Source organism: Bactrocera latifrons, unplaced genomic scaffold (assembly GCF_001853355.1).
Source record: "Bactrocera latifrons isolate USDA-ARS-PBARC rearing strain unplaced genomic scaffold, ASM185335v1 scaffold_285, whole genome shotgun sequence".
NCBI classification, from domain to species: domain Eukaryota; kingdom Metazoa; phylum Arthropoda; class Insecta; order Diptera; family Tephritidae; genus Bactrocera; species Bactrocera latifrons.
This window is the reverse complement of record NW_017536463.1, coordinates 17,312-36,300: the sequence shown is the minus strand read 5'-3', so window position 1 is coordinate 36,300 and position 18,989 is coordinate 17,312. Positions and strand designations below refer to the sequence as shown.

The following is an 18,989-nucleotide window of genomic DNA, read 5'->3' as shown; positions in this document are numbered from 1 at the left end:
ACATTGGTTTGTAATTATTGTATTAAATGAGCTTTTCCCTCGGACTTGTTGAATAGATATTTCATTATAAAAATACATATATATTTACTTATACTACAATAGTATATAGCTTTTCACGTATTTTATTGCCATACTCTCTTTCTCTCTTAAAAATCAAGCATATGGTTGCTACATTTCTTAGCTTTAGTTTTTAAAATTATGACAATATAACTCTTAACTTCTGGCCAGTAAATTACTATAAATTGCCATTGCAAAATATTTCAACAAAATGTTTCTATTCAAGAACCCTTCTTTGTTTTTTTTATATTAATTTTTTCATTCTGTATATTTCTATATATTTATTCACTGTCGTGAGCTCTCATCAGAAGAATGCACGGATATTGAAAATATGGCTTTAAATTATGTGCTATTTAGCATAAAGCAATTTAGAAGAAGCTCGGAATAGCCATCTACAACCACAGTAAATATGAACAGATCGAAGGTAAATATCTCAGGCTAATATTGCGCCTACTTCAATATACCGATGCGTTATAAAGTCAACCATAGGGACAAAATTCCTTGTATTGGATATAAATATGAAGGAAAAGAGAACGAATCAACTCAATTCAATTAAATTTTTAATACCATATCACGTTACGTCTAAGATAATATGTCAAGGAGCAGAGTAAAGATTTTTAAGTTAGGTATAGGAAGCTAGAATAAGGTCTTAACCCAGTTAAAATACTTTTAACGCTAAATCCCATTATGGTAAGGAAAATCTGTTCATTTAAAAGGCACATATTGTGTGAGGGATAACTAGGACACAAGTGATACAATCAATATTATATAAATATATTTTTGTTGCAGGTTTCATCCATAGAAAACGTTGGAATCGCTGCAGCAGTGGACAACTCTTTCATTTTTTCTTTAAAATTGTTTATACCATATTCTTAATATATCTCCTCTTATTTGCATAGACAACGCTTGTAGCTGAGTTCACAACATCACCCCAGTCGTTCTTCCTTTTAGTTCTTTCACGCCAATTGGAGAATTCCTCAACCTCAGTTTACATACCAAATTCAGATACAGCGGCATAAAGGCAGCTCTTTTTCGTGCTGACAAAAGGAGCTTGGAAACGGACGAAAATGTGGTGTGTGACCTCTTTTCAAGGTTCTTTTCCAATATTTGGCGCATGGCGGATACTCGTTGTTGATTTTCCAGGCCCGCAGCTACACCTATCCCATGGTAGTTGGCAGATTGTGAGATCTCCGTTTTTATGGATTGGGCTGAGCATACCTAAATTCCAATCTACGATGTTTTCGTCCGACCATGCTTTCTCCTTATCAATTGTTCGCCGTTATATTTAAATAGCTCGGCCGGCAATGGATCAGCCTCATCGCTTTGTTGTTCTTCAGACGTGTAATTGCTATTCGAACTTCTTCATTATTGAGCAATGGAATGTCTGCTCCATCGTCATCGACTGAGGAATCGGGTTCACCATCTCCAGGTGTTATGCTTTCACTGCCATTCTGCAGGCTAGAGAAATGTTTCTTCCATAATTTCAGTATGCTCTAGACAGACATCAGTCACTGGATCACCTCTGGGGGTTCTATATATATTTTTAAAGTTTTAAAGCCATTGATATAGTATTTTTTTTTTTATTCCAAAAAATCGCCCCTTTTAGGCTGTCATACTATGTGTACTCTTAACTTTATTAAAATGTATGACATATTGACATTAATGGCACAAAATTGACGGGAATGTCGAAATCCACCATATTGTGGTACTGCAGCTAGGAGAAGGCTAAGCCAATTTCATACTCAAAAGTATAGTTAACTCATCTAATTGTTGGAAAAACGGGTTAATGTGATACACTCAGTTGGTAGCCCCAAAAGACAAACAAACTAAAGAACCAAGAAATTGTATTGAGCTTTATTGAATATTAATTTTAGAAACTATTTACATTTATTTACAACCAAAATAATTTACTCCTTAAGATTAAACTGCTAGCTTACTGTTTGAGATTTCTCCTTTTTCCCTAACATGCGACGCAGCAGATACTCCAATAGCCAGATGAGCAAAGCAAGCGAGGTTAGTAAATTGAGGAAATGAATTGTCATTGTATAACTGCTGGCATCGGTGATGACACCTAAAAAATATATGGTTAATATAATAAACAAAACTAGTTACCGAAAGAATTATACTCACCTAAAATTGGGCCAACAGCAAGTGTGAATAAAGTATTGCATACCAGCTGTAGACCAGATGCCGCTGGCAAACGCTTCAAAGGCACATATGAGGGTATGATAAGAGAGGAAAATATCGTACGAAAACCTCTACCAAAGCCTATGAGCACAAAGAGTGCCAATGTAAAACGATAGGAGTCGGTTAACGTAATCAACAGGCGTCCGAGGGAGATGGCAATAATACCAAAGGCAAATAATAATTGATTACTCAAATTTTTAGCCCTTTCCAGCACAATTGGTGCCAGGAAGCGTACGCAGATATCCATGCCACCCTGCATGGACATAGCGGTAGAGATTTGTTCATTACTATAACTGTATTGATCCAAAATGAAGGGTACCAAAATGGAAAAGTTTATCTCGGCAAACATCATCACTGTCATGCCCATAGCTAAATTGACAAAAGTGAAATCTTTCAACAGGTCCAAGTCAAAGAATTTCACCAACTTCTGTTTGAAAGTCAATTTGTCCGTGTGAGTGTCTGATTTCGGGTCTAAAAGCTCAATGTTCTCTTGGTTTGCTACCAATATTATTGATGGACTTTTCAGTTCACCGCTGTTGTGGTCTCCTAATAATGCTCTCTCTTCAGCGCAGGTGCAGCGGAACTCTGTTGGAAAATTCTCTTTTAGGACATGATTTACTTCATCACTGCTATTTTCTTTCGCTTCCTGATCTTTAATGTCTTCATCATTATCCTCTTCCGCCTCAGCAATTGGTGCTTTTTGAGTTGTCTGTTTCTCAAGCTTAGTATATGGCAAGTTCACTGCTTCAAGCTCATCGCTGGCTCGTGATATCAATGGCTTTTCGCATTCACGAAGCTCACGGCTCGATTTAGCCAAGTCATGGTCGTCAAAATCGAATTGTGTTGCGACCACACTGGGGCTGGTACGCTTCATATATTGACAATACTTGCATTCAGGCTCTATTTCCAGCTGTGTTGTAGATTTCTTGCATTCCGACTCGACTTGAAGCCGCGTTGTGGCTGATTGTATCGTAGTATTCAAACTATCGGCTAAAACAGGCTCTTGTAACTTCAACTCACGTTCGACGGGCGCTTTGGAAGTATGCCATAACACTGGTTGCAGTGTCAAAGCACAGAGAAACACATTTAGAGAAATTCCAGCATAAATTAGAATTGTACCCGGACTTCCATAATAGATTAGTATTAGTGTGGTGAAGTGTGGAAATATAATGGGTCCTAAACCGGTAATGGTCCACATAAAGCCGAATGCACGACGTCGCCGATTTTTGAAGTACGTATTCACGGCCAACGATAAAGCGGCCACGTTGAGACCCTGACCGATGCCTATTTCGAGGTAACGGAAGCAAATAAAGTCGGTAAAGAAAACTTGCTTCCAAGAACTTACCATATATGACCGATACGCAAAGCACATACTGCCAAAATGTAGTACAAGCAGCTGATAATAAAATACCACTAAATATCAAAATGCTGCCGGCAATGGCAACCTGCCGAAATGTAAATCGTCGAAACATGGCACCATTTACAATGCCTAAGCAGCATAAAAAATAATATGGTCTTTAATTGATTATGGTATACTACATTGGTATTTTGTATTTACCAACTAAGGATGCTAAACTCAACATGATGTTCGCGATGGTGGTGGTCTCTTTGGCAGAGAATCCCAAATTAAACATGCGCTGTCGATAAATCATGCCGTACTGTTGTAGTGGTGGATACATGGCCAGCTAGAGAGAAAAACTTTCATTCAATTTTTGGTAAATAGATACCGAGCATTGCAATTACAGTGACTTACATTACTTAGACCAGCAGCTATGCAGACGACCCAACCCCAGCCGCCATCGGGCGCCACAAAGTCGGGACCCAAATCACTTTTATCACGTCGCTTGTGTTTCTTTGGCATTGTGGATGGTTATGTCTCTTTAATGTCTAACTAAATTCCTGGAACTAGAAAAATATATTTTGCAAACAAAAAAGATATTAGAGCTTTCGGGAAACCTAATTTTCTCAATACAAGCTTGTTGTCCAGATTTTTTTGTGATTACACTGATTAAACGTGGATAATGCATTTTAGATATTTGTAGATTATTTTCGCTGATAACAAAGCCATAATGAGTTTGGTACTTTAAATATAGAACCGGTTGGTAAACAGAAAATTTTTCGTGACCACTAAACACGTTTTTTCAATACTTTTTTTTTTTTGTTTTTGAATATGAACCGCGGGAACAAAGGATTCTCTGAAACATACCTCCGTGCGTTAAGTGGGTGCGGTGCAGTTGCTGGAGTAGAGGATTTTCACGGAAGAATCGAAGCTAAGGGGAAGGAGAGAGTCTGCTGTCGGAAGCTTTGAATCAACTCTGGTTTCATACCTCCAGACAACTGTAGTTCTTTCTAAGTGAAGTGGCAGTCATCAAGGTGGCAGCAGAAGCACATTTCCGAAGTGCGGCCTCTTTTAGGCAGGTATGCATTCACTTAGATATGAGAGTCACAATATAGAGTTGAACTCGCTAGCAGTCAGTTTAAAGTTATTCAAGAAATACAAGACCGCATTGGCTGTGGGGTTAAGGAAGCCTTCTGATTCAGGTTAGAACGTGAAAGGTTTATTGAATTGCTAGCTTTCGTGGAGGCTTTCATCGCCGCAATGATAGGTGACTTAATGGGATCCTGTCTAACTGGTACCCACGCCGTGAGGTTAAAGATTTTTAAAGGACTCAACTATTGAAGATTGCAATAAAGAAGTGAAAATATCTAGATAGTTTCTTTTCCACAGACTAGCTTTCGCTACGATAAGGCTGAAGCATCTTGGGTGCCATAATTTCTACGAACCCGGCGAATCAGCTGGCGGTCTCTAGCCGTTTGTTGATAAGAGACGGTCTTTTGGACCCATTCTTACTGTTAGATGCGCAACTAAGTTCTCGCTAACTTTTTTAATGAAAGCTGAATTTTATTATTATTATACTAACTATTGCCCATCGCTAGACACGACTTTTCTATTCTAAACTATTCATCTTGTGATCCAAGAATTTTGTCGTTTTTCGATATCGCCTTTGTGCTTTTGAGCCAGACAATATGTCATTGAACTTAAGGCCGTGCGTAGTCATTCAGTAGAACCACTTTCTCGTGGCTCACCTGAGGTACTGAAGCATTCCCAGGAATGTAGTTGCTTTTAAATGGCTTGGCGGGGGGCTCAAAATGCAAGCACTTCTTGCGTTCGACACGAATTCTTATCGATCAACGTCTCCAATTTATCGTCTACGAAGGTTTTTGACCTTTTCTACGCGAACCGTCATTTATATCGAAAACGTTGTCTCTAAAGCGACGAAACCAACAACTCCACGTTGTTCCACTTGGGATAGCATCTCCATAAACTTTCTGGAGTTCCCGATGTGCTTTAGCCACCGATTTCTTTGACTGAAAGAAGCGAATCAACACTTCCCGCAAATGACGATTATTTGGGAAAAAATCGGACATATTCACACAGCCAAAAGTAGTTTCTTTTTAAAATGTCTTGGTTAAGCTTGTCGCGTTTTGGATATATCAAAATCGATCGCTACTAACTGCTGAAGCCATCTATTGACAAATTGCGCACCTAATATTTATGCGCATCACAAAGAACAGGCGTTACTAACTGTTCAAGTGGGAATATTCGTGTCCTCACGAGAAATACGTCTATTTACCTAACCAAAATTGCAAAAATTGAGTTTTTTCTGATATTTAAGTGTTTATAACCTTAAAAAACAATTAAATAATTAACGTAACTTTTTTATTTCTGAAATAAGAGAGTCAACTTTCAATTAACCATGTTCGAAACAAAATATTTTTATATGACATCGAAACGTCGCTAAAGTAAACGAATATGTATACTCAAAAATATTTTGTATTATTATATAATTAATTAAACATCTTTATCTACTCTTATCATGTCATTTGCTGTATGCTCTACATATCTACAAGCTTATATGATTATATGCTTTGCTATCAACGTTGAAATCTTCGATATTATTTGGCGCACAAAGGTGCGGACGCAAAATAACGCATATGCATTTATTTATGTACTATATGTATTTCAATATATAACTGTTAATTGCAATTTTGAAATTATAGAGATTACATTGCATTAATCTTTAAAATACCTCCTGTCTAGGGATTAATGACATTGGAGTTAATTTTGAAGTTGATTTCCTATTTATTTTTTGGTGATTATAAATACTAAAAAGTTGTTTTTCGTTACGATATAGCGAGAGATTCAATGACTTTGTTTGAGTTTGTGTAAAAATATTAAAGTGGTAGTTTTTACGTTGAATTGTAGCAGGAAGAGAGAAGAACAAATGTCGGATATATTTATATTATTGTAAGCAGGGTAATTAAAGTGTTATTATGTCAAAATGTACACCTCTGTCAATACCGACTTCACTTGCATATATAGTTACTCCACGGTGGCATTTCCCACCTACCTATCTGCACTCTGACGATCTGACAAATTTCGCTTTTATTTAATGAAAATATGAAAATTATTAACCGATTTTTTCTTTATAAATTTCATTAAAGTAGGTACTTATGCACAAAGTAAGAGAGAAAAGTTAGAAGAGAATGCGTTTAATGCGAGCAACGATCGGAGCACAACTGGCAATAAATAAGTCATCTATAATGTAAATTAGCTAATTCGAAATTATTGAACAGCTTTTAAACTACTCAACAATTTATTTTTTTAATTTTCCAAAATGTATTTTTAATTCTACATTTCCTGTAGCCAAAATGCCGGTGAAACCTGTCACATAATAGTATAGCAATAGAAGAGAGGAGGAAGTTTAGTTTTTAAAAAATAGTTTCAAAAATTTTATTAAAAAAATTTTTTGTTGAAAATAAAAAATTTTAAGAGTTTACATGGGTTTACGGGTTTCTAAAAATCAATTTTTTTACATTATTAAATTCTACAATACCTCTAGAATATTGTCCTCAAATTTCTGTTTATTCGAGTAATAGTTTCCATGCGCCGTCTTTAAAGCCGTTTTTCTCGAAACTGAGTTTTTGAAGTCGGTTGGAAAGATTTCTCGAAAACTACTCAACCGATTTATACAGGTCTTTGAGGTACAGTTCGATTACAACTTTGTGGAAAAAATGTCGCGGAATTTTCACTGAAATTTAAATTTTTTTGTAAAAATATCTGCCAGAAATGTAATTTTCAGGTTTTTTCCTTTCGTCAAAGTTCTAAATTAAGGTTTTCACTAAAAGACTATTTTTTCACATTAGATGATCACGTAAGGAGTTATTGTTGTTGTTACAAATAAAGAGTTTCGAATAAAATACAAAACAAACACTGTGTTACAAAGTGTAGTGGGAGAAGTGTAAAAATATGTGATTTTAAACTCATAGTATCGTTAGAGTTGCCAGACTTACTTTATCCACTTCTATTAACAATTGCAAGACTAAATAAGTAAAATCTTATCAAATAAAAAAGTTTCCCACACAAGGACTTTTATTCGAAAAGTCAACAGCTTCTTAGAGAGCAAATTAGGGGCGCGTGTATGCTTATAGAGACAAAAAGACGAACATGGCTAACTCAGCTTGATCTTTCCTGTACTGATAGGGTCTTCTTCTGACTGTTATAAACTTCGTAGCAAACGTTAAACCCCGTTCGGGGTATAAAAATTAGTAACAAACCATTTAGTTTTTATCTTTCAAAGGGGGAATGATATAAAATTGACTTACTTGTATGAGTGATGAAATTGTATGTAATTTCAAAATTATTAAAAAAAAATGTATTAAAGTTTCAGCTTTTATAAAACATCTATGTCAGCACAAATAATAAATAAAAATCCTCAGAAAACTTAGTTCGAAATGAATTGTATCTTTCCACATATTAAGATAGATACATATAAGATAAAAACAAAATGTTCAGAAATGCATGAAAATATTTATTTTTTTTTTTTGGGTTACAATCTGGCAACGYCGAAAAAATGCAATGAAAGAGAGCTTTTTCGCGGTCACGTTTGTTTACACAGCTCTTGAAGAACAAAAATGCAAAAAAATGCTTCTGAAATAAGTAAGAAAGTATCAAGTACGATTGAGACCGAAGTGTAAGAATAAAAGGAGTAGAAAAATTCGCATGAGTTAGCAAATTTTATGACAAAAAGCGTGTAACATAACAACTGTTCAAAAGAAATGACGAAAATAAATATGTAGCTGGATGGATGTTAGGGAAACGTATTGACCGATTTCCACAATTTTTCGCTGAATTAAATTATAACCGAGTTAAAATTTGTTGTTTGCTGCTCATTAAATGCTGAAATATGGGATTTTTACCTAATATGATGAAATGCTTAAAAGATATGAAAGATTTGTCGATATAGCTTTTCCATAGTTTTAAAAGACAGCTGGTTGCCCTTTATTGTAGTCTTCAGTACCAAATTTAAGATGTTTAGTTTCAAAGTCCTACGTCACTGACACGAGCAGATGGACTTCACGTGTATTTGCAATCAATTCTCCACATCTCCCTGATTGTTTTGATATACATAACTCTATATCTATCTCGCTGAGTTTTCGGTGTTTAAACATCCATCTGGTGAACAAAGCAATTTTACTGTGGACAGCGGTTTTGCGTTGTGTTTCCCATCGCTCTCCCACTGAATAACGCACTAATATACTTTATCTTGTATTTCCCAATGCACTTGACTTTAATTATTCGCCAATACTCACACGTTCGAAAGCACCGTTCCGCTTGTCACTCGTAATAATACTGAGGCTCTAGCTTGCAATTTGCGACTATGCAGCCGAAAGGCGAGAACATTGCATTTATGCGGTCGCAATCGCATTGTTTACTGTTCGAAATATACACAAAAACATATGAGTGATGACATAGTTTAGCAAAGCTCCCGGAGAGAGTTGCCATGTGAGTGTTTTATCAAAACTATTGCACTATATTAAGTTATATTTTTGTTTTTGTAGTGACTTTTTTATTCAACTTAGATACACAATGGCCATTGTATCGTGGAGGGTAAGCTATAAAGTGCGCAGAGGCGATTATAAGCATTCACAAGAGATAATAGACTTTTCGGATATTATACTACTACCATTTAATTATAATAATTAATAAAAGTAAATATTTGATAACCAATAAGCAAGCGAGAGTATCATGATGACTCATACTCAATTGTTGACTATGATCGAAGAGTGGAATGATGAAATTTTAGTGTATGGTTATCAAAGCCTGAAATGATGGTATTAAGATTTGAAGTCCTTGGAGTAGGTAGGTTAGCGCAATGCTATATTTAAATTCGGGGGAGCTGATTTTTTGATGTTGCAATAAGTAAAGATAGAAAGTGGCAAGTGAAAGAAGTAAGCTTAAGGTAATTAGAATGGATTTTACTAAAAAAGGAACCTCTATTTTCGAATATACTCACAATAATTGTTTTCATGGTTTAAGCTAGTATTAGAGGGTTAAGTATGTCCCTTTACTGTGACAGCCTATAAATATCGATTTAAGGAAATTATTTAAAGCAAATACTGTAATATTTGTTTAAATATTTTAAGGCTTTATTTATAAAAATATTAAAATACACAGTAAAACAGTTTTCAAGCAAAATATTTAATATTCTTCGAAGACGCTAAAAAATTCCTAAATCCTACTGTGATTCCGGCTCACTCCGTAGATAAAATATCAAACAATTTTCTTTAGAGATACTCGTACATACATACGTATTGTCTATACAATGACTCATAGTTTAAAAAAATCAAGAAATATCCAAATTGAGACGTTTTAAAAAAAAAAATTAAAATTTACCAAACATTTTTGCCGATTTGGGCCGCCAAAATTAAATTTTTGATTAGATCTAAAAAAAGTAGCTCATTATATTGTGAAAGTTTCTTGAAAAAAATAAAACAAAGTAAGGAATGCTCTATGTTCGGGTGTAACTAAAGACTTTATACTCTTGCAACTTCAGCCTTCGAAATACCTTCTTCTTCTTGATAAAGTTGGCTAATGTAGCGAAAGAAGTTGAAGTTCATTGTTCGACAAAATAGTGAATGGATTAGAATGAAGGAGAAAATTATGCTAAACTAAACTCAAGCCATGTTATATATTTTAGCCAATTTTACATACTATTACTACGCTACATTCTAATTAAATGCTCTATGGGCTTCATTAACATACTCACATACTATAACCAATCTATATGGAGTAAAATGAGCCGGATGCTAAGTCCGATAATTAGTTATACAGGTGCCAGGTCAAGTTTTCACCCGATTTTATTAATTTTGGACAAATAGATACACTGTTACTAGTTAAGTATGTTCTCTCAATTTCATCGAGATAACTCTCGTATTAACCGATATACGCGGTATAATGTTATCCGGAAGTTCGAAAATATTTATATTAGGTAAACTCAACAAATTTTCGACATTTAGAGATACTCGTATTATCAGGAAAGAATATCGATTATATATCTCACAGCTTAATCGATATTTTCGCTGGGGTACACATAATCAGTACCTAGGGACTTGAATAGTTTCGGTTCGATTTCGAAATTTTTTAGTCGTAGGATGGCACAATTCTATAGTAATATTCGTGAAAAGTTTTATTCCGTTATATTAATTAATGCTTTATTTGTATACCGAATGTGAAAGAATCAGATGGAATTTCCAATTATGTCATACAGAAGTAGCCGTGTTTTTTTTTCTCATTTTTACGCAGTGACCTAGGAATATCAGAACAATATTATGCACCGAATTTGGTTGATATCGGTCGAGTTGCTACCGAAATAATGATTTTCACTTTCACTGACTCGCCAATCGTCCAAGTTTGATACCGGATCCAGTACCTTCTCGAATATACAGTTTAATTTACTTAAAAGCTTTTGATTTTTCGCGTTCTGAGATGTGGACGTAATCGGACCACTGCCACACCCACAAAACGTCTTTAACGGAAACCTATAAAGTACTATAATTAAGCACTAAATTAAAATATAAAACTCAGATTTGGCACAGGCGATCGCAGTACCAAGAGGCATCTGTAGGCAATAAATTTTCAAAACGTGATCGTGGCTTCGCCCTCTAATAAATTGAATGTACATATCTCCTAAGCCACTAAAGCTATAGGGACCACATCCGCCTGGCGCAAATGTTATAAAAACTCCAACTGACTGTGAGAAAATGGATGAAAGTGCATGATAACCCCGCTCACTCCTCATATAACGGTACTGTTAAAAACTACTAAGTGACATTAAATTGTTCGCCCAAGTTCGACGTGGCAGTTTAAATTTCGTTTGACTCTTTCATTTTTCAGTATACGAATCAAGAAGTAATTACCATAACGGTATACAAATTTGCACGAATAATGCCTTTGAAGTATGTCCCCTAATGACCAAAAATTTAATAAATGGAACCAAAACTATTCAAGCGCCTGAGTAGCTAATATTTCAGAGTCTATAGTTGACTTTTTACCCAAAATATCGGCCAATGTATGAGATATATAAGTGAAATTCACAGATAATCCTTTTCTGCTAGTTGTGGGCCTGTGTGCTACAAATGAGTTGAATTGGGTTAATACCTCGCTTAGCCTCCATATACCTAACATAAAGATTTTTAAACCTCCGGGTGACTTAATACCGCATATATCGCTCAATATGTGAGTAGTCTTAATAGAAGTATTCTGTGTCTGTCTAGTCCCTTAGTTTTTGAGAGATAAAATTTTGCACACGTCCATTTTATTCATTAAGAGTCTAAAATCTGTTTAGAATGAACTTACAAAACACTTTCCGTGGGATGCAATTCCTTGGCCAGCTCCGCTTTCAGATTTAGTTACACATATCCCATAGTTACCATCCTCACGAAAAATGTCTGCGAGAGGGAGTAATAAAACACTCGAATAATTTCGAATTATTCAAAAATATTTTATTTTCGTTTCGCCTATATAGTATAAATACATTCTTATCAATATATATACATCCACTTAAATTAAAATAAAAAATTTTTTTATTGATTACAAGATTTTTAGAAGCATTTACTTATTGCAACTGTTTAAAAGCTAAGCGTACTCTAAGTAATAAAACCTTAATTGACTTAACTTATGAAAGTGTAATAATGTAAGTAAGTAGTGGGGCTTTCACTAAAAACTAGATTTTTTGGATATGTATATTATTAAAAGTAGTAGAATATGTGTTATTGAGAATTAAACTAAATGCACAAACACATACAGTCACATGCTTAAGTATATACACTCAACCGAACGTCGTAATTTAAGCATAAAAACTTACTTGGCGTTGATCCAATATCTTTTCAAAAAAAAAAAAAAAAAAAAACACAAAAAAACACGCACATCGACAAAGATAAGTGAAAATTTGAAACCAAAACATTCAACCTTCCAGTGTAGTTTTGGCCTTCTTGCCGAGCATGCGCCGCACAACCGACTCCAAGACCCAGAGCAATAAAGCTAAAGCAGTTAGCAAATTGAGTACATGTATGGTGGTTGTGTAACTGGTCGCATCCGTAATTACGCCTGGAAAGAGATAAGTCAAATATTGCGTTTAATAAGATATGATTTGGAACAAAGGGGGAAGGATGGAGCCATATGTAAAAGTTCACGCAAGTGAGAAAAGTTCTTTAATCGCTGTTCAGGCAGAAACGAATATTTTACGTATGGTTCAAGCAGCTCACGACTTCTGGTCTTAGACCAAGTATCCTCTCGATAGCCAAAGAACATTCTTTTCAAGGCGAGCCAAAGTGAGAAGCCGAAGCATCCTCTCCCCAGGGCTGTGCGCTGGGTTTGAGACGCAAATGAACAGTCAAAAACAGCCTCGGATAAGAGACCTCCCATTTGACGACGACCTTGGCAAACGCCGAAGAATTACGATTTAGGGGCATGCACCTGGTCTTTTAATTGGGAAGGTGCCCAGCTGGTTAATGTCCTCATTAGACTGAAGGCTGCCATTACCGCCGTCCAAAAAATGCCATGGACGCGATAAGGACTGAGGGGAGTAGGTCCTTGTGGCATTTACTACAGTCGCCATATATGGGAGAGAGACTCCGTCGCCGAGTACTGTCATTCATTTCGGTGAATGAACGTCTAGACACAATCCGTATCAAAGCGTACACTCCGAGGTCCTAACATCGACTGGAACTACTATCCTATTACAGCCAAGATACGATACACTCATCAATAACTCGGCAGAAGGGAACTGTGGGACAGCATTTTAAGCAACCGAAACGATTGGTTTTCGAAAAATGCAAAAGAACAGCTGGTAAGATGAGGAGATAATCCCTTAAATTGCAGGTTTACAAATGTGAATAAACATAATACTCTTCCTTAAATGGACTAAGATACTAATTTTTTGCCGCCGGAGTTGACCGAAATTAGATCTGTTTAAAAATTGCGTGTATCAACAAGAAATTGTGAGAAAATTTAGATCTTATTACGAAAGCACCCGATACACCGCAGTGCGACTACAAAACAGTGACAGTAAAATAATTCAAATGGGAAATTGATAATTCACACTTACCTAGTATAGGGCCTGCGGCCAAGGAGAATAAAGTATTGAAAACCAGTTGCAAACCAGATGCAGCCGGCAAACGCTTCAATGGCACATATGAAGGAATGATGAGCGGCGAGAAGATTGTGCGGAAAGCTTTACCAAAGCCGATGAGTACAAAAAATACCAATATAACGTAAAACGAGCTCGACAATGCGACAAACATACGACCAATGGCGATGGCAATAATGCCGAAGGCAAACAATACACGATTATCTAGTTTGACCTTTTCGACGGCGAATGGCGCCAAGAAGCGCACACAAATATCCATGCCACCCAGCGCAGACATGGCCAGCGATATCTGTTTGTTATCGAACCCGTATTCATTTAAAATAAAGGGTGTAAGTACGGAGAAATTCATTTCGGCAAACATCATTATGGTCATACCCAAAACCAAATTGACAAAGGTGAAATCGCGCAGCAAATCCAAGTCGAAAAAGATCACCACTTTTTGCAGAAAATTCATTTTACTTTTTGCCAATTCATTTGCTTCCTCCTCCGCTATTAGACGTTCCTGCTCACGTTTCAATTCCTCACCGGAAATCTTTTGCATGAGCGCCTTCTCCTCAGCGCATGTGCAGTGAAATTCCTCCGATTTCGAATAGACGCTAGTCTTGCTTGTGTAACGTTCATATTCTTCGTGCATACGATTAAAGTAATTGGGCTTATTCAACTGTGATTCGTCATGGTGGTCCGGATCATTCGCATGCGCTTTGATCGAAGCTTGTCGCATAACTTTCTTACGCAGGCGTGCTGGACTCATTTCCGCAGCCAGCGATAACTTCGAGCCGTACCAACCGTCATTGGCGGCCGCCATCATCGGTGTACCGGGTTCGGTAATTTCATAACCGGGTGTTTCCAAATCATCCTCATTGAAGAGATATTGCGATGAGAAGATGCTACGCTTCGGTTGTCTCTTATATTGACAATATTTGCATTTATATTCGTCCTCTTCGCTTTCGGATGTTAAGGGTTTGTTAGCGTCATTTACATTTTTCTCCACAGTGGCTTTGGGTTTCTTCGTATGCCACAGAACTGGCTGAAATGTCAATGCACAAACGAAGCCGTTCAGCGCGATCGCGGCGAATATCAATATTGTACCCTGTGCGCCATAGAGCACTAACAACATAGTGGAAATATGTGGAAAAATAATGGGTCCCAAGCCGGTTATGGTCCAAGTAAAGCCGGTAGCACGTCGGCGACGATTCTTAAAGTAGGTATTCACCGCTAACGATGTGGCGACCATGCTGAGGCCTAAGCCGCAACCTTTTATTGTAGAAAATCGTAGAAAATTTTATAAAATTGTTTCAGTTGGTATGTCAAAGTATAATCTACTCACCATAAAGCACCGACAAACAAAATATATACTGCCAAAATGTTGTAGCCCAAGCAGTCAATAAAATACCGGTAAACGCCAATAAATTTCCTGTAATAGCGACTTGACGGAATGTGAAGCGACGGAACATGGCGCCATTGACAATACCTTGAATATTGGAGCGGTTAAGTATTTGAGGTTATGCAATTGATTTCTCCACTTACCCACTATGGATGACAGACTCATTACATCATTAATAATTGTTGTTGTTTCCTTTGCTGTGAAACCCAAATCGCCCATGCGCTGCCGATAGATCAAACCAAATTGTTGCATGGGCGGAAAAAGGGAGAACTACATGGAGTATGCGACGATATAAAAGTTGCATTATTAGTAATTCAAGTCTTCGTTTAATTTCATAAATTTGTGGTGCTTACGTTACTGAGACCAGCTGCAATGCAGACTACCCAACCCCAGCCGCCATCGGGCGCCACGAAATTCGGACCCAAATCGCTTTTGTCGCGTCGTTTTGGCTTCTTCGGCGCTGTGGTCGCATTGTAAACCGTTATGTTGTTCTTCTCGGCGAGTGTAGCTGTTTCAATAGCCATATTTGTATGTGTGTGTTTGCCTTAATATTTAATAATTCTCTGCAATATCTTTGGTTTTTTTAATTTTTTTAAATACGTCAATCACGTCAGCGAGCGGAAGTCTTCGACAATCTGTACATACATGGAGTGGTAAGATAATTCATTCATTGTCTTCTTAATTACTCCGTAATTATGCACAACATTTGATAGATTTCAAGCGGGTGACTTGCTGGCACGCGAATTTAAATGCTTACATACATACATACTTCGAATATATCACTTTACACGTTTGTTTACATCTCTTTGGCATAACCAAGACCGTTTTTGTCGACCATAAAAACCAAATCTCCGCACCCGAAACCATAACCATAATCGAAATTTGATTACTTACAAACACTATTAGCAGTCAATTTGCATGGCAGCTATGTATATGCCACAGTGGACCGATATCGGCCGTTTGTACAAATAAATAGCTTCTTGATCAGAAAAGGACGGGTGCAAAATTTCAGATCGATGTCTCAAAAACTGAGGTGCGTATATATTTATAAAGACATATTGATAGACTGTACCTGTTCGATTCGGTTCGGTTCGAAAAAATGTGTTTATTTTTTAGAATTATGAACTTCCACCTTTTCACAAAGTTCTTTGAAAAACTGGTTGTGCTTTTAATATTCTTGGCATTTTATCATGGAAGGACTTTCGCCTGAACAACGCTTGCAAATCGTTCAACTTTTCTACGAAAATTCACGTTCTATAAAGAATGAGTAGCGACCGAATTCAGCCGAGTTGACAGTCCTTGATCGGATGAAAAATCCGGGTTCGTTCTCGTTACGCAGACCTGGCTATCATGGGAACGGAAAGAATGAGTTTCGCGCGCTTAGCTTAACTTATGGCCAATATACCCATCTTGAAACCCAGCACTCATTATTGGATAATATTCGACCGAATACACCACGTCCAGCACTCATTGAGAACAATATAGCAGCCGTATCTGAGAGAGTACACAACGATCGTGGAGAGCCGATTTGGGGCCGTTCGCAGCAACCAATACTGACATATGAAAGGACTTAGCGCATTTTACGTCGAGGTTTTGAATTGAAAGCGTACAAAATACAGCGTGTGTAAAAACTGAAACCGCTCTACCTTTGGTGATGTTTGTACGCCGAAAGAATCAATGGTATATATTTCTTCCAAAATGACGCCGGTGAGAACGTAACCGTCAATGACAAATGTCATGGCGCCATGATAACCAATTATTTGACGTCCGAATCGAAGCTCGTAACCTCAGTGATATTTAGTTACAACAAGAAGGCGTCACTTCTCACACATCGCATCAACCAATGGATTTATTGGGAGAACACTTTGATGAGCATTTATTTTCACGTTTAGGGCTGGTCGATTGACTACCAAAATCATGTGATATGACACCGTTAAGCTCTTTCCTGTACGGATATGCAGACAATCTGTATTTGACATCAGAAGGGCGTGCTGTTTTATAAGCTTCCGAAACGGTATAAAACCATTAATGGGAAAAGCTACCGACAAGCACTCATCAAACTGAAGCGAGCAGTTGCCAAAAAAGGTCCAGAAATTGTGATTAGACCCGAGTTTTCCATAACGACAACGCCCAGTCTTATATTCCGATACCAATTACAAACTATATGAAAAGCTTGGGCAGTTTTGCCTCATGCGCCTTATAAAGTGCTCTTCTGTGTATGTTTTATGCAATTACTCTTTGTTTAATATTAATAATGATAACCCAATTTGTTGTGAAATAACTTCATACATCGAATACCTAGTATGTACAAGTTACTTATGTATACCTACATATGTATAGTATGTACTTATGCTTAATCGACCGACAAAAGTTGGTTATCTCTTCGTTGTCAGTTGACGGTGAGTAAACAAAGCATTTTTAATAAATATTTATAATTATTTAAATATATTTTTATATGCTTGTGCTAAGTATAAAATTAATTACACTTTAGTTAAGAATAAACACGCTCGTCATGCTAGCATAAGCGCTTTTCAAATATCGTAGAAATAAGTACGAATATAAAATAGCCACATCTCCTTAAGCAAATTATGGACAAATATACATATGTTAAAATGTGTGTGTGTGAATGCGTGCGTGATCGCCAGTCGAGTAACTATTTACATATTTCGGCTCATTTTTGCTTCTGTTGTTAGTGACCGCCGGCAAATAAAAGATAAATTCATAAAAAAAATAAGCGAATAAAAGAAATTGTCGTCGTGTCTGGCCTTTTGGCCAACGGAGCATGTCAGCGACTGCGGCAAGTGGCGAGCCTCAAAAGAAGTTGCAAGCAAATACATACACATATGTGCATGAATACATGCTGACAACGTCTGCGGAATGCGTGTTTGGGCACCTATTTTTAAACTTCAAAAACAAAATAGTCAGTCAGTCTGTGAGTTGAAAGCCGCAAAACACTCCGCGTCACGTCGCGTGCGTCAAAAAATTGACAATGAATCAGCGAAAATAAAGATACAAATAGAGAATACTCTTTCTTCTATTATTGGTTGTGTGCATTAAGGTGAGCCAACCAAAAATGACGTGTCGAAATGATGGCTTAAAATTGATCTGTGTGCAGAGAAAAAATAATATCAGCAAGGTAGAATTTTTAGCTTAATTAAGAAAGCTGTCGGTGAATTTTCAAAGAAAATATAGTCTTGAAAATTGGCCTGAAAACGGATTAAGAGGTTTTAAGCTACAGGTATTATCACCAGAATAATATTGAGCCGGAGTATTGGACAAAAAATGAAGAAGACAAATATCGAATAAATCATATTTTTAAACTATTTTATTTAATCTTAAAGAAGATTTTTGTTAAATTTGTACATTTATAATTATAACGGGGTTTCTCAAAACGACGCTACAAAAGTAGACCGATAGGATAGCAAACGACGCCATATTTTTTAATGCTCTTTTGACATTTCTCTTCAGTAAGATTTGCTACTTCATCATGGAAAGATATGCGATCCAACAACGAGTGGAAATTATTAAAATTTACTACCGAAATTCGGAATCAGTGGCCTCAACTTTACGAGTGCTACGTCTAATTTATGGTCGCCATAATTGTCCTGTCAGATCAACAATTGAGCGTCTAATGGAAAAATTTTTTTCCACAGGCATCGTACAAAATGTTTCAGTGCCAGTGAGACAAAGTAGTACATGCAATGTCGAGAATATTGTTAGCGTTAGCGTTTCAACTGAGGAAGACCCAAATCAGTCTCTCACACGTCATTCTAAAGCGTTGGGCATCTCTGTGACGTCGTTGTGGTGAATTTTGCGAAGAGCTCTTGGAACCGCTTGACCACCAGAATCGTCGTATGTTCGTGAATTGA

At 36.7% G+C, this 18,989-nt stretch overlaps 2 protein-coding genes across 5 annotated transcripts; both read right to left on the bottom strand.

Annotated features, from left to right (window-relative positions):
- Positions 1 to 1,902: 1,902 nt before the first annotated feature.
- Positions 1,903 to 8,984, bottom strand: LOC108970138. Of its 4 annotated transcripts, none has more exons than XM_018935302.1 (6): positions 8,899 to 8,984; positions 3,998 to 4,149; positions 3,803 to 3,929; positions 3,590 to 3,733; positions 2,188 to 3,528; positions 1,903 to 2,128 (listed from the first exon to the last, which is right to left on the bottom strand). In XM_018935302.1, exons 2-6 carry the CDS (start codon positions 4,103 to 4,105, stop codon positions 1,986 to 1,988), a joined length of 1,863 nt encoding a protein of 620 aa, XP_018790847.1. In that variant the 5' UTR covers positions 4,106 to 4,149; positions 8,899 to 8,984; the 3' UTR covers positions 1,903 to 1,985. The 4 variants fall into 4 exon arrangements, with proteins under 4 accessions (XP_018790847.1, XP_018790846.1, XP_018790849.1 ...); XM_018935301.1 differs by lacking the exon at positions 8,899 to 8,984 and adding an exon at positions 6,657 to 6,811; XM_018935304.1 differs by lacking the exon at positions 8,899 to 8,984 and adding an exon at positions 6,612 to 6,631.
- A 3,125-nt stretch (positions 8,985 to 12,109) lies between these two features.
- LOC108970150 (monocarboxylate transporter 9) lies at positions 12,110 to 15,644 on the bottom strand. The gene is made up of 5 exons (XM_018935345.1): positions 15,474 to 15,644; positions 15,264 to 15,390; positions 15,064 to 15,207; positions 13,695 to 14,990; positions 12,110 to 12,694 (listed from the first exon to the last, which is right to left on the bottom strand). The coding sequence occupies exons 1-5, from the start codon at positions 15,642 to 15,644 to the stop codon at positions 12,552 to 12,554; spliced, it is 1,881 nt and encodes a 626-aa protein (XP_018790890.1). The 3' UTR covers positions 12,110 to 12,551.
- Between the last annotated feature and the right edge of the window lie 3,345 nt (positions 15,645 to 18,989).

Bases quoted from the DNA above. Each gene is read 5' to 3' on its own strand.
- LOC108970138 (XM_018935302.1), bottom strand. From the start codon at position 4,105: ATGCCAAAGAAACACAAGCGACGTGATAAAAGTGATTTGGGTCCCGAC. The intron at 3,930-3,997 runs GTAAGTCACTGT...TTTTCTCTCTAG, and splicing joins TAGCTGCTGGTCTAAGTAAT to CTGGCCATGTATCCACCACT. The intron at 2,129-2,187 runs GTGAGTATAATT...TATATTTTTTAG, and splicing joins TGCTGTTGGCCCAATTTTAG to GTGTCATCACCGATGCCAGC.
- LOC108970150 (XM_018935345.1), bottom strand. From the start codon at position 15,644: ATGGCTATTGAAACAGCTACACTCGCCGAGAAGAACAACATAACGGTT. The intron at 15,391-15,473 runs GTAAGCACCACA...TACTCCATGTAG, and splicing joins TTGCAGCTGGTCTCAGTAAC to TTCTCCCTTTTTCCGCCCAT. The intron at 14,991-15,063 runs GTGAGTAGATTA...CTACAATAAAAG, and splicing joins TTGTTTGTCGGTGCTTTATG to GTTGCGGCTTAGGCCTCAGC.